The following is a 14,281-nucleotide window of genomic DNA, read 5'->3' as shown; positions in this document are numbered from 1 at the left end:
GCCCTACTCTCTTGGGGGGGGGGGGCAAAATTTTTTAAAGGAAATAATAATTATTTCACTATTAATATACTTCTTCTTAATTGTATTTCAGTTCCACAATTACTTTGATAAAATGCATATTTTGTCATGTACAAATGGCTTTAGATACCTGTTAGGTCCATAAGTTTATATTCAACACAAAAAAACAGCGACAGTTTGCAGTTGACAAAGGACAGCTGGACATATAAAGGGCCCCATTACCTTCAACAGCTTAGGGCCTCATCAAACCTAAATCCGGCCCTAGGGGCATATATCCTTTTGTACCCCAGGTACTTGCCAATATGCTGTCCCTGGGACTGATGGGGATGCGGGGGCCGCCAGGGGTTGAACAGAAAGGAGTTCAGGAAAGGTCCCCAAAGAGGTATCAGGCCATTTATGCATGGGAGGTTTTGTCTTGGATTTGCCACTCTTTAGATGCACTCCCCCCCCCCCACATCCATTTTCTCAAAACTCAACAATAAGCCCCCGTGCAGAGATTTGAGTATTCGGATGAAGAAAATGTGCATCTAGAGAGCAGCACAGAGGAAGGCTCTGGCAAACCACCTCTGTTAGTCTCTTGCCATGAAACCCCCCAAAAAAGGGGTCGCCATAAGTCGGCTGCGACTTGAAGGCACTTTACACACGCAGAGAGAGAGCAGCAAATCCAAGACAAAACCTCCCATGTATAAATGGCCTTAGGAAAAACTGGAAGCAAGAGGACGGGAGCAGCAGAGCCGAACTGTGTGTGTGTTAAGTGCCGTCAAGTCGCTTCCGACTCATGGCAACCCTATGAATCAATGTCCTCCAAAGTGTCCTGTCCTTAACAGCCTTGCTCAGGTCTTGCAAACTGAGGGCCATGGCTTCCTTTATAGAGTCCATCCATCTCTTGTTGGGGCTTCCTCTTTTCCTGCTGCCCTCAACTTTTCCTAGCATGATTGTCTTTTCTAGTGACTCTTGTCTTCTCATAATATGTCCAAAGTACGACAGCCCCAGTTTAGTCATTTAAGTTTCTAGGTTCAGTTCAGGCTTGATTTGATCTAAAACCCACTGATTTGTTTTTTTGGCGGTCCAGGGTATCCGTAACACTCTCCTCCAACACCACATTTCAAAGGAATCTACTTTCTTCCTATCAGCTTTCTTCATTGTCCAGCTCTCACGCCCGTACGTAGTAAAAGGGGAAACTATGGCATGAATTAACCTGATCTTGGTTGCCAGTGACACATCCTTACACTTAAGAATCTTCTCTAGAATCAGTTCTAGAGCCGAACTGCAATAGGGGAAATCCAAGGACTTCTTTATCAGATGCCTACCCGGCCTTGCTGCCAACATCAGGCACTTTCCAAGCAAACCTAGCCCAGTGTCAAATCCGCCCTACTCCTCTTGCTCAGTTCAGGCGTGCAGAAACTTTGCATTTTCCCCAAAGAAACTGAATGGAAGAAACTAGACCCCAAAAATGTCATTCTGCCTCTCTGGCCCTCGCCCTGTCACTGTGAGCCATTCACACAGCAGCAGCACAGACCTGACTGTGGACACCAGATACATCTGAGAGGGCCAGCGGGACTGCACCACTCGACAGTGAGAGAAGGGGAGTCATATTTCTGAAAGATCCCTTGTGTTAAAGAAAGCTCTATAACAGAAAACCAGCCAAGAACAGGCTTACAACACACCCTTACTTCTTGAGAAGCTAATCTTCTTTGCAAGATCTGCTCCAGGAAGTATTCAAGGGGTACAGCCCAGTCTTCCAGTTGTATGCATATAAGGTTTTCAAGACCAGAGATGTTCAGAGGTGGTTTACCATTGCCTGCCTCTGTGTAGCAACCCTTATATTCCTTGTTGGTCTCCCATCCAATATTGACTAGGGCCAACCCTCATTAGAAGAATCACAGAGTTGGAAGGGGCCATACAGGCCATCTAGTCCAACCACCTGCCCAGTGCAGGATCAGCCTAGAGCATCCCTGACAAGTGCTTGTCCAGCCTCTGCTCAAAGAATGCCAGTGAGGGAGAGCTCACCACCTCCCTAGGTAGCTGATCCCACTGTCGAACAACTCTTACTGTAAAAAAAATTCCTAATATCCAGCCGGTACCTTTCCACCCACAATTTAAACCCATTATTGCGAGTCCTGTCCTCCTCTAAGTGACAGCCCTTCAAATACTTAAAGAAAGAGATCATGTCCCCCCCTCAGCCTCCTCTTCTCCAGACTAAACATTCCCAACTCCTTCAGCTTGTTCTCATAGGACTTGGTCTCCAGGCCCCTGATAATCCTCGTCACTCTCCTCTGCACCCGCTTGATTCTGTGCACATCCTTTTGGAAACGAGGCCTCCAGAACTGCACGCAATACTCCAGGTATGGCCTGACCAATGCAGTGTACAGCGGAACTATGACATCTTGCTGTTTGGATGTTATGCCTCTGTTGATGCACCCCAAGATCGCATTAGCTTTTTTTGTTGCTGCATCACATTGGCTGCTCATATTTGCAGCTTCGTGACAATTCTTGCTTTACCATGCCAAAAAAATTTATCACCCTTTCCAGCTTTTGATAATACAATATAATATTTTGGACTGTGACTCCTATTTTTTCTCTTATTCAAGTAACCACTAATTAACCAAACACCTATTAGAATCGTTTTGTCCTTTATTGATAAAAGAAGAGATTCTTTTTATTAAGCAAGACAGTGAACAGTAAAGATGTGAAATTATTGATCCTACACAAAATGTGGCTATACAGGCTAGTATGATTGAAGTTCCTAACATTATTTTAATACTTATCAAAATTAGTTATAACAATTAAAATGAATCTGATTTTATTCTCTTGTCTATTGCTTTTAAGGATTATCAAATAAGTCTAAAGGTTCCAATGCCTTACCAATCAGGGATTTCTTCAATCTCTGCCATCTGAGCCTCAGTTCAAAGAAATCTGATTTGCTCTTCACAACCATGTATATTTATAGATAAAATCTATCTGATCAATCTCTAAATTTGATAAACACAATCATGTGACTACTTCTAAGTATCTGACTGGCTATTTTAATAGGCAATATCAGCAGAAACTCATATGATTACTTCAACAAATATTTTGCGCTTGCTTCTGAGATAGCAAGCTAGAAGGGGAGGGGGTGTGGCTCAGTGGCAGAGCATCTGCTTGGCATGCAGAAGGTCCCAGGTTCAATCCCCAGCATCTCCAGTTAAAGGGACTAGGCAGGTAGGTGATGTGAAAAACCCCTGCCTGAGACCCTGGAGAGCCGCTGCCAGTCTGATTAGACAATATTGACTTTGATGGACCAAGGAAGTATAAGTATAAGGAAGCTTCATGTGTTCATGTGCAATTACTGGCTCAGCAAAAATACTTTCTCGGGCCTAACAGCTGCAAAACAAAGGATGACCTAACCTAGTAGGTATACAATCTCTCACCCAGGCCGCAACTCTGGAGCAGCAGACCTAGGTTGTTTTTTAAAATGCTATCTTGAGTCGCACCATTTCACAATGCTACAAGTCTATACATTTTAATTGAATTTTCCACTAGAAGATCAACTAATACTGCCCTCCTGCCAGTCAGGGTTTTCTACATAAGAACATAAGAAAAACCATGCTGGATCAGACCAAGGTCCATCAAGTCTTGCAGTCTGTTCACATAGTGGCCAACCAGGTGCCTCTAGGAAGCCCACAAACAAGACGACTGCAGCAGCACCATTCTGCCTCTCTTCCACAGCACCTAATATAATAGGCATGCTCCTCTGATCCTGGAGAGAATAGGTACGCATCATGACTAGTATCCATGAATAGCCCTATCCTCCATGAACGTGTCCACTCACCTCTTAAAGCCTTCCAAGTTGGCAGCCATCACCACATCCTGGGCAGGGAACTCCACAATTTAACTATGCATTGTGTGAAGAAATACTTCCTTTTATCAGTTTTGAATCTCTTACCCTCTAGCTTCAGCAGATGACCCTGCATTCTAGTATTATGAGGGAGAAAACTTCTCCCTGTCCACTCTCTCCATACCATGCATAATTTTATAGACCTCTATCATGTCTCCCCTTAACCGCCTTCTTTCCAAGCTAAACCGCCCTAAGTGTTTTAACCGCTCCTCATAAGGCAGTTGCTCTAGTCCCCTGATCATTTTGGTTGCTCTTTTCTGCACCTTCTCAAGCTCTACAATATCCTTTTTTAGGTGTGGTAGCCAGAACTGTACACAGTGTGGTCTCAACATAGATTTGTACAAGAGCAGTATGATATCAGCAGTTTTATTCTCAATTCCTCGTCTAATTATGGCCAGCATGGAATTTGCCTTTTTTATAACAGCCACACACTGGGTTGACATCTTCATCGAGTGATCCACTACCACCCCAAGATCCCTTTTTTGGTCTGTCGCTGCCAGCACAGATCCCATCAGTGTATATGTGAAGTTGGGATTTTTTGCCCCAATATGCATCACTTTGCACTTGCTCACACTGAATCTCATTTGTCATTTGTCATTGATAGCCTGCTGTGTCAGATTTGGTTTGACTACTTGTTGTACACGGTGGTGTTGCTTATTTCTGTTAGAAATACTTTGGCAGTTTTGGAAGGGAAATACCAAAAAGATGCCGAGCATACCCTACGAGCCCTAACAAATGTACTGTTAAGAGTCCAATTCCTGTAATCTTTACCATGTCATTTGTAATTCCTAGAAATTTCATTTTCTTTTCCAATAAATGATCCCACTGGCTAATGTGCACATCTGCCTGTACAAGTCCAAGTAAGGTAGGCCTCCCCTCAGATTTTAGGATCTTAACTTTCCAAAGGAATGCTTTTATCCATGCCTTAGCCTCCATTGATAATTCATCTCTCCGCGCTATGCCCAAGACACTAGGAGTAGCCAGTAAGCATCGAAAAAAGTTACTGAATGTAATCTGTCCTCTCAGGGACAGCACCAATCCAAATTTCTGCATCATACAAAAACTGATTGGAGACCTTGGCATTATATACCTTTAAGGCTGAGGGGACACATTTGCCTCTTGCTGTATAAAAGTATTTTACAATTGTCCTCCCGACTTTCAAGGCAGTATTCCTCACCAGGTCCAAATGTGATTTCCATGTGAGGGATGCTAGTGAGATATGTATAAGTATCTGACTTCAATAAACAGTCGTTGTTCAATAAAAACCTTGTACAGATGCTTTCTCCCCTCTCTGGCTGAGGAATTTCTCATATGGAATGATCATGAATAAACAAAATGTTTCCAATCTTCAGTACTAGGTAAAGGTTCCAGTTTCCATGGCTGATCAACAAATTTGGCACTGTTGTTTGCCCAATCCCAATTAGAGCTAACCAACAAAGGAAATCAATTACTAACATAAAAAGCTCATACCCTACCAGAAATGTTGTCAGTCTTTTAAGGTGCTACTGGACTTTTGCTCTTTTCTATTAACATAAGTAATTAGCTGGGTGTGGCTATGATCAAACAAAAGGTGTGTTTATGAAAAGCAGCACGAAAACACTGTCCCTGCTTAAATTTCATCTCCAATAGAGAAGCTATTCAAACACTTCTCCACTCCATCACTTTCAATTCTGTCCTGCTTTATGTTTCCTCCACAGTCTCTAATGCACTTCTCCAGGTGTCTAAGCAGGTTTAAACCTTTCTCACAATCAGAACATTTATAGAGCTTTTCTGGTGTAGAAAGGATAGCAGGTGTGACTCTTCTGTGATTGGGATTAGTGCCATTTATACGGAATCTACCCTGTGTGAATCCTTTAGTGAGAAGTAAGGCTTTGGCTATGACGGAAGTCCTTCCCACACTCCATGCACTGATATGGTTTCTCCCCAGTGTGAATCCTTTGATGAATAATAAGGATTATATTCTGTTTGAAGCTCTTTCCATATTTTGAGCATTTATATGGTTTCTTCATGGTGTGAATCCTTTGATGAATGTTAAGCCCTGTGCTCAGACGGAAACTCTTCCCACACTCCAAACATTTATATGGTCTCTCCCTAGTGTGAATCCTCTGATGAATAGTAAGGCTTTTGCTGTAACTAAAGCTATTTCCACACTAGAAACATGTATATGGGTTCTCCCCTGTGTGAATCCTTTGGTGAGAATTTAGGGTAGCACTCTTCCAGAAGCCCTTCCCATTCTCCAAGCATTTATATGCTCTCTCCTGTGTGAATCCTGTTATGTCTAATAAGACTTCTGTTCTGACGGAAACTCTTCCCACACTCCAAGCATTTATATGGTTTCTCTCCTGTGTGAATCCTGTTGTGTCTAGTAAGACTTCTGTTCTGACGGAAACTCTTCCCACACTCCAAACATTTATATGGTTTCTCTCCTGTGTGAATCCTTTGGTGACCAGTAAAGCTTTTGCGGCAACTAAAGCTCTTTCCACACTGTAGACACTGATATGGTTTCTCTCCTGTGTGACTCCTTTGGTGAATACGAAGTCTTGATTTCAGACTGAAGCTCTTCCCACACTCCAAGCATTGATATGGTTTCTCTCCTGTGTGACTCCTGTTGTGAACAGTAAGTTGTGTGCTGTGACTGAAACACTTTCCACACTGCAAGCATTTATATGGTTTCTCACCTGTGTGAATCCTGTTGTGAGAGGCAAGGCTTTTGTTGCAAATAAAACTCTTTCCACACTCCAAACATTGATATGGTTTCTCCCCTGTGTGACTCCTTTTGTGAGTAGTAAGGATTGTGCTCCGAGTGAAGCTTTTCCCACACTGCAGGCATTTAAATGGTTTGTCCCCTGTGTGACTCCTTTGGTGAGAAGTAAGGTTTGAAGTACACCTGAAACTCTTTCCACATTCCAAGCACTTATATGGTTTCTCCCCACTGTGAATCCTTTGGTGACATGTAAGTTCTGTTTTCCGACTGAAACTCTTCCCACACTCCATGCATTTATGTGATTTCTCCCCAGTGTGAATCCTTTGGTGACATGTAAGGTCTGCCTTCCAATGGAAGCTTTTTCCACACGCCAAACATTTATATGGTTTCTCCCCACTGTGAATCATTTGATGACGTGTAAGATCTCTCTTCTGATGGAAACACTTTCCACATGCCAAGCATTTATATGGTTTCTCTCCACTGTGAATCCTCTGATGACATGTAAGGGATGTCTTCCGATAGAAACTCTTTCCACACACCAAGCATTTATGTGGTTTCTCCCCAGTGTGAATCCTCTGGTGACATGTAAGATCTGTCTTCCGATGAAAACTCTTTCCACACGCCAAACATTTATATGGTTTCTCCCCAGTATGAATCCTTTGGTGACGTGTAAGGTCTGTCTTCTGATGGAAACACTTTCCACATGCAAAGCATTTATATGGTTTCTCCCCACTGTGAAACCTCTGGTGACATGTAAGGGCTGTCTTCAGAAGGAAACTCTTTCCACAAACCAAGCATTTATATGGTTTGTCCACAGCATGATTCCTTCGGTGAATAACAAGGCTTTTGATGCACCCAAACCTCTTTCTACAATGCAAACATTGATATGGTTTCTCTCTGGTGTCAATTCTTTGATGGTTGTAAGGACTAGATTGGCAACCAGATCTTTTGCCACTCACAGGGAGATTATTCCTTCTATTTCTCTCATACAGTTTCTCTTCAGAGAGCATTTCCTGTAGATCCTTGCCTTGAAAGGAAAATGGTTTCTTCTTTTGCTTCTGGGTTCCTCCTCTCTTTGGTATGCCTCGATTCCCAGCTTCTTCTTCCACCTCTACATCCTTGTCTCTTCCCATATTCACTGTACTTGGTTCCCCCTCATTTCCTTCTGGAAAACAGAGATAAATCCAGTAAAAGTGCATGGAACAAATACCGTATATACCCATGTATAAGCCGACCCGCGTATAAGCCGAGGCGCCTAATTTCTCCCCAAAAATGGGGAAAAATTAGGCACCCGCGTATAAGCCGAGGGTCGGCTTATAACCCCTCCCCCCCCTAAGACTTACCTTCTGGGCTCCCGGCGGCGGGAAACGGCGGATCCGGCGAGGGCGGCGGAGCGCCCTCCCCGCGTCCGCAGTAGGCCTCTGAAGGCCGCTCCTGGCCGGGAGAAGGCGGCAGGGGCGGCGGAGCGCCCTCCCCGCGGCCGCAGAGGGCCTCTAGAGGCCTCTCCCGGCCGGGAGAAGGCGGCGGGGGCGGCAGAGCGCCCTCCCCGCGGCTGCAGAGGGCCTCTGGAGGCCGCTCCCGGCTGGGAGAAGGCGGCGGGGGCGGCAGAGCGCCCTCCCCGCGGCCGCAGAGGGCCTCTAGAGGCCTCTCCCGGCCGGGAGAAGGCGGCGGGGGCGGCAGAGCGCCCTCCCCGCGGCCGCAGAGGGCCTCTAGAGGCCTCTCCCGGCCGGGCGAAGGCGGCGGGGGCGGCGGAGCGCTCTCCCTGCGGCCGCTGGGGGGCTCTGGAGGCCGCTCCCGGCCTGGAAAAGATGGCGGTGGTAAGTTCCCCCCTCCCTCCTCCCTCCTCCTTCCCCCCTCTACCGTATTGACCCGCGTATAAGCCAAGGCCGGCTTTTTCAGCCCTTTTTTTGGGCTGAAAAACTCGGCTTATACGCGAGTATATACGGTACCACATATCCAAAACAGTCACGTGCACTATTCTTATGTAGATAGAGGACCTAGAGGCTTCTCAAAGGCTAGCCCAGAGATTTTGTAAGGGGACAGGCAGAGGAGCAGAGCTTGGCTGGGGGTCGGTGTGTATCAAGGCCTGTTGTTGCTTTTCAGTTCCCAGAATAAAAGCAGCAAATCAGGGCAAGATTCTCCTTCATTTCTTGACATACTACAGACTATCAACATTTGCCTTTACTAAGCTGAAAGGCTCTCTGTGTAGGACAAACTTCAAAGCAGAACCAAACCCATCTTACATCCTTGTGCAGGACCCCACCATCACCCTAACTCTGGCTCCTCCCTTTCCTGTCACATGACTTGCTTTCCTGTGGTAGTAGATCACTCAGTCCAGTCATACCACATATGAACATAAGAAAAGCCATGCTGGATCAGACCAAGGCCCATCAAGTCCAGCAGCCTGTTCACACAGTGGCCAACCAAGTGCCTCTAGGAAGCCCACAAACAAGAAGACTGCAGCAGCACCATCCTGCCTGTCTTCCAAAGCACCTAATATAATAGGCATGCTCCTCTGATCCTGGAGAGAATAGGCATGCATCATGACTAGTATCCATTTTTACTAGTACCCATGAATACCCCTCTCCTCCATGAACATGTCCATTCCCCTTTTAAAGCCTTCCAAGTTGGCAGCCATCACCACATCCTGGGGCAGGGAGCTCCACAATTTAACTATGTGTTGTGTGAAGAAATCATTTTATTTGTTTTGAATCTCTCTCCCTCTGCCTTCAGCAGATGACCCCGCGTTCTAGTATTGAGAGAGGGAGAAAAGCTCCCTGTCCACTCTCTCCAAACCATGCATAACTGTATAGACCTCTATCATGTCTCTCCTTAATCGCCTTCTTTCCAAGGGGGAACTGCTCTAGTCCCCTGATCATTTTGGTTGCTCTTTTCTGCACCTTCTCAAACTCTGTAACATCCTTTTTTAGGTGTGGTGAACTGTACACAGTATTCCAAGTGTGGTCTCACCATAGATTTGTACAAGGGCAGTATGATATCAGCAGTTCTATTCTCTATTCCTCGTCTAATTATGGCCAGAATGGAATTTGCCTTTTTTACAGCAACTGCACACTGGGTTGAAATTTTCTTCGAGTGATCCACTACCACCCCAAGATCCCTTTCTAGGTCTGTTCCTGCCAGCACAGATCCCATCAGTGTATATGTGAAGTTGAAATTTTTTGCCTCAATATGCATCACTTTGCTCTTGCTCACATTGAATCTCATTTGCCATTTTAATGCCCATTCTTCCAGTTTGTAGAGATCCTTTTGGAGCTCTTCACAGCCTGATGTTGTTTTAACAACCCTAAATAATTTGGTGTCATCTGCAAACTTGGCCACCTCGCTGTTCACCCCAGGTCATTTATGAACAGGTTGAAAAGCACCAGTCCCAACATAGATACCTGAGGGACCACACTGTTCACATCCCTCCATTGGGAGAACTGACCATTGTTTCCTACTCTCTGCTTCCTATTTTTCAGCCAGCTCTCAATCCATAAGAGGACTTGTCCTCTAATCCCATGACTATGAAGTTTGCTTAGTAGTCTTTGTTGGGGGACTTTGTCAAAAGCCTTTTGGAAATCCACATACACAATGTACACAGGCTCATTTCTGTCCACATGCTTACTGACACTTTCAAAAAACTCTAGGTTAGTAAGACAGGACCTACCTTTACAGAAGCCATGTTGGGTTTTGCTCAGCAGGCCTTGACCTTCTATATGCTTGACAATTCTATCTTTAATAATGCTTTCCTTCAATTTACCTAGAACAGACATTAAGCTAACTAGCCTGTAATTTCTTGGGTCCCCCCAGAACCTTTTTTTTTATAAATGGGTATTTCATTGGCCATTCTCCACTCCTCTGGTACAGAGGCTGATCTAAAGGACATGTTACATATCTTTGTTAGGAGTTCAGCAATTTCCCATTTGAGTTCTTGAAGAACTCTAGGATGAATACCATCTGCTCCCTGTGACTGGTTAATTTGCAGTTTGTCTAGACGTTCTAGGACTTCCTGCCTTGTTACCACTATTTGCCCCAGTTCCTCATTCTCCCTTCCCCCAAACCTCTGTTCAGGAGAAGGAATCTGCCCTATATCTTCAACAGTGAAGACAGATGAGAAGAATTAATTTAGTTTCTCAGCCATCGCGTTATCCTCTGTTATTGTTCCTTTACTCCCATTGTTATCCAGTGGTCCAACCGCTTCCCTAGTTGGCACTCCCGGGGCATTACGGAGCTGAGCTGTGGGGAGGGGGCTGCCTCTAGGTGGCCTCCAAAGCCCTTTTTTGCCCAGGAATGCCCCTTTTTCTTTTTGGCAAGATAAGCATATCTCCTTTTAGGTGGCATCTCTCCTAGGGTTGCATGGATTTTTTGGCACCGGGAGGAGGTTTTGGTGGAAACCTCCTTTGGAGGCAGCGCAACTGCGTAAATGTTGGTAGTGGACTCCTGTAAATGTTGGTAGTGGACTCCTGGGGTGGAAGGCATTTCAAAACATCTCCAACCTCAGTCTGGCACCCTAACCGCTATGCCACAGTGCCATCCTTTGGTGCCTAATAGGGCCTCCACCACAAAATGCTAATCACATTTCTCCATAGCTTGCATGCAGACTATTTCAAAACAACAACACCTCTTTCACAATGAAGTAACCCTTCTAGGTTATGGCATGTATGTTTCTTTGACATTGCTATAAACAAACTTACTCTCAGCCACCTCTGTTGACCAGTTAATGTTCTCTTGAGACATTCCCTGGAAATACTTCATTGCATCTTCTGACTCACGGCCTTCTTGAGGAAAACTCTCCACTTTTATCTCCCTCCCACTCATATCTTTTTCCAGACAGAGAAAGACAGACTCCTTGTTCCAACAAGAAAGGGAACCTAATGAAGAACAGAATAGTTCCGTTATGACTTAAATACAATTGAGCCCACAATCCCAGTCACAGAGTTAGCTAAGAAACAAGTAGATACTTCTGTTTTTGAGCCATACCAGACCCCAATCATGCAACTAAACACCAATTGCAACTTGTTAGCGTAGTTTTATCGTACACTTAACTCTAGAAAAAGTGCTTCTTCACCATATAAGGCTCAGGTATGCAGAATTCAATTAATCAAATATGTATAAATTGCAGCTCCTAAATTAATTTTTTACTCATAACAATTCATCAGCATGGGGGGGGCAATCCTTTCAGATTATACTTTGTTTTTCTAGTATTGCAATAAAGAAAACTCACTCTCAGACACCGCCTTTATTGGAAAACAGATTTTCTCTTGAGATCTCAGAAAAACCTCCGACACATCTTTTGACACATGGCCTTCCTGTGGAAAATCCTCCACCTTGAGCACTTTCAAAGTTATGTCTTCTTTAGGACCAAGAAAGACGGTCTCGTTGTTCCAGTGGGAAATTGAACCTAAAAAAGGAGAAAATATTTCCATAATTGAAGCTACAGCTTCAGAAGAACATGGATCCATTTCAGCTTTAGATTCAGACATGAGGGGATGACATAATGCCACAGAGACAGAGTAATCAATATATTCTGGATTGAAAAAAATATAACCACAATACACTTAGACTCTGCGTCTTCTGGATCACGGTCTTCTTGTGGAAAACTCTCCTCTTTGATCTCCCTCCCACTCATATCTTTTTCCAGACAGAGAAAGACAGACTCCTTGTTCCAACGAGAAAGGGAACCTAATGAAGAACAGAATAGCTCCATTATGACTTAAATACGATTGAGCCCATAATCCCAGTCACAGAGTTAGCTAAGAAACAAGTAGATACTTCTGTTTTTGAGCCATACCAGACCCCAACCATACACCAATTGCTAAGTAACTTGTTAGCATAGTTTTATCGTACACTTAACTATAGAAAAAGTGCTTCTTCACCATATAAGGCTCAGGTATGCAGAATTCAATTAATCAAATATGTATAAGCTGCAGCTTCTAAATTAATTCTTTACTCATAAAAATTCATCAGCATGGAGTGGGGGCAATCCTTTCAGATTATACTTTGTTTTTCTAATATTGCAATAAAGAAAACTCACTCTCAGACACGTCCTTTATTGGAAAGCAGATTTTCTCTTGAGATCCCAGAAAAACCTCCAACACATCTTTTGACACATGGCCTTCCTGTGGAAAATCCTCCACTTTGAGCACTTTCAAAGTTGTGTCTTCTTTAGGACCAAGAAAGACGGTCTCGTTGTTCCAGTGGGAAATTGAACCTAAAAAAGGAGAAAACATTTTAGTCACTGAAGCTACAATCCCTGCCAGCATCAGAGGAACCTGGATCCATTTCAGCTTTAGATTTAGACATGAGGGGATGACATGATGCCACAGAGACAGAGTAATTAATATATTCTGGAATGAAAAAAATATAACCACATTATTCTTAGACTCTGCGTCTTCTGGATCACAGTCTTCTTGTGGAAAACTCCCCAGTTTTATCTCTCTCCCACTCATGTCTTTTTTTCAGACAAATACAGAATGGGATGCTTACGAAGGAGATAATAGTTCAGTTTTGACTTAAATTAGATTGAGCCCACAATCCCAGTCACTGGGTTAGCTAAGAAACAAGTAATCTAATCGTGCAACCATATACCAATTGTTAAGAGACTTGTCAGTGTAGTTTTATCTTACGCTTAACTCTAGAAACAGCTGATTCTTTACCATATAAAGCTCAGGCGTAACAGAATTCAATTAATCAAATATGTATAAATTGCAGCTCCTAAACTTCTAAATAGATGAAAAGCCCAACTCAAGGAAGTCCTCCTAAACAGAGGTCTCGTCTGTTTTCTTTTGGCAAGGGAGCTTCAGAATTCACCCACACATTCCAGGAAAGCAGATAAGATGAAGTCGCTTTTACTGGAGCCATCTCCAGCTAGTGATTATCTTTGAACTAGTATTTCTTCCTTACTTAAATAATTATTAGCTCAAGGAAATATTTCAGTAATGACTTCAATAAGATGGACCTGACATTTACGGCCAGAATCGGAAGAATTCCGATTCCTTTTCAGAAAAGGATGAGAGAAAGCCAGAGACAGAGTGATGAATATATTCTGGGCTGTGCAAAATAAAACCACAGTTATCAGACAGTGAAAATCCATATCCAAGGAAGTACCTGTGGAGGTCTTCATTTTGACAGAGTCCTGGATAAGCATCTCACCCACTTCCTCCAGCCAAGAGATGAGGACAGGCTTGCAGGTACAAGATCCTTCTGGGAGGAACAGCAACAAAAAACAAGAAGTTGTTTTTGAGACTTCGTTAAATTAACATTTATGCTGCAGACTCTCATTCATTCTCCATGGATCTTAAAGAATTAAAATTTGGGGGAGCACAAATAAAGAGGAGACAGGGATCTCTACCAGAGAGCTCTTGGGACCTACTCAAAAGGACTGCGAACCACCCACCCACCAGCAACTACTTGCTTACCCACAAAGGCCACGTTCCTGAAGTTCTCCAGCATGACTTCCCTGTAAAGAGCTCTTTGGCCAGGATCTAACAGAGCCCACTCTTCCTCTGAGAAATACACGGCCACCTCCTCGAAGGACACAGGGCTCTGAAAGAAGGAGAAAACATTTGCTATCAACAGCTACGTCCGAGTGTTGAATTGTACGTATGTGGGGAAAGTGAGTGAGGTTTACACCTTGCTTTGACATCTTGCACCAACTGAAAGGCTCCCGTGAAAAAGGGAGG

General features: G+C 44.0%; 2 protein-coding genes across 2 annotated transcripts in view; both read right to left on the bottom strand.

The window, feature by feature from the left end:
- LOC130472817 (zinc finger protein 436-like) overlaps window positions 1–14,270 on the bottom strand; it is a 248,869-nt gene extending 234,599 nt beyond the window's left edge. The window contains exon 1 of the mRNA XM_056844267.1: window positions 14,230–14,270. Coding sequence (XP_056700245.1) covers window positions 14,230–14,244 — 15 coding nt within the window. The 5' untranslated portion in view covers window positions 14,245–14,270. The remainder of the gene's footprint in view (window positions 1–14,229) is intronic.
- Window positions 5,740–14,051, bottom strand: LOC130491741 (zinc finger protein ZFP2-like). The gene is given in 9 exon segments (XM_056865533.1): window positions 5,740–6,071; window positions 6,196–7,016; window positions 7,101–7,342; window positions 7,559–7,764; window positions 7,943–8,033; window positions 11,879–12,000; window positions 12,634–12,810; window positions 13,707–13,802; window positions 14,018–14,051. Coding segments are annotated over 9 exon segments (2,112 nt in total). The 3' UTR covers window positions 5,740–5,748.
- Window positions 14,271–14,281: the final 11 nt, after the last annotated feature.

This window comes from Euleptes europaea, chromosome 1 (genome assembly GCF_029931775.1).
Source record: "Euleptes europaea isolate rEulEur1 chromosome 1, rEulEur1.hap1, whole genome shotgun sequence".
Taxonomy (NCBI): Eukaryota; Metazoa; Chordata; class Lepidosauria; order Squamata; family Sphaerodactylidae; genus Euleptes; species Euleptes europaea.
This window is presented reverse-complemented; position numbering and strand designations above follow the sequence as displayed.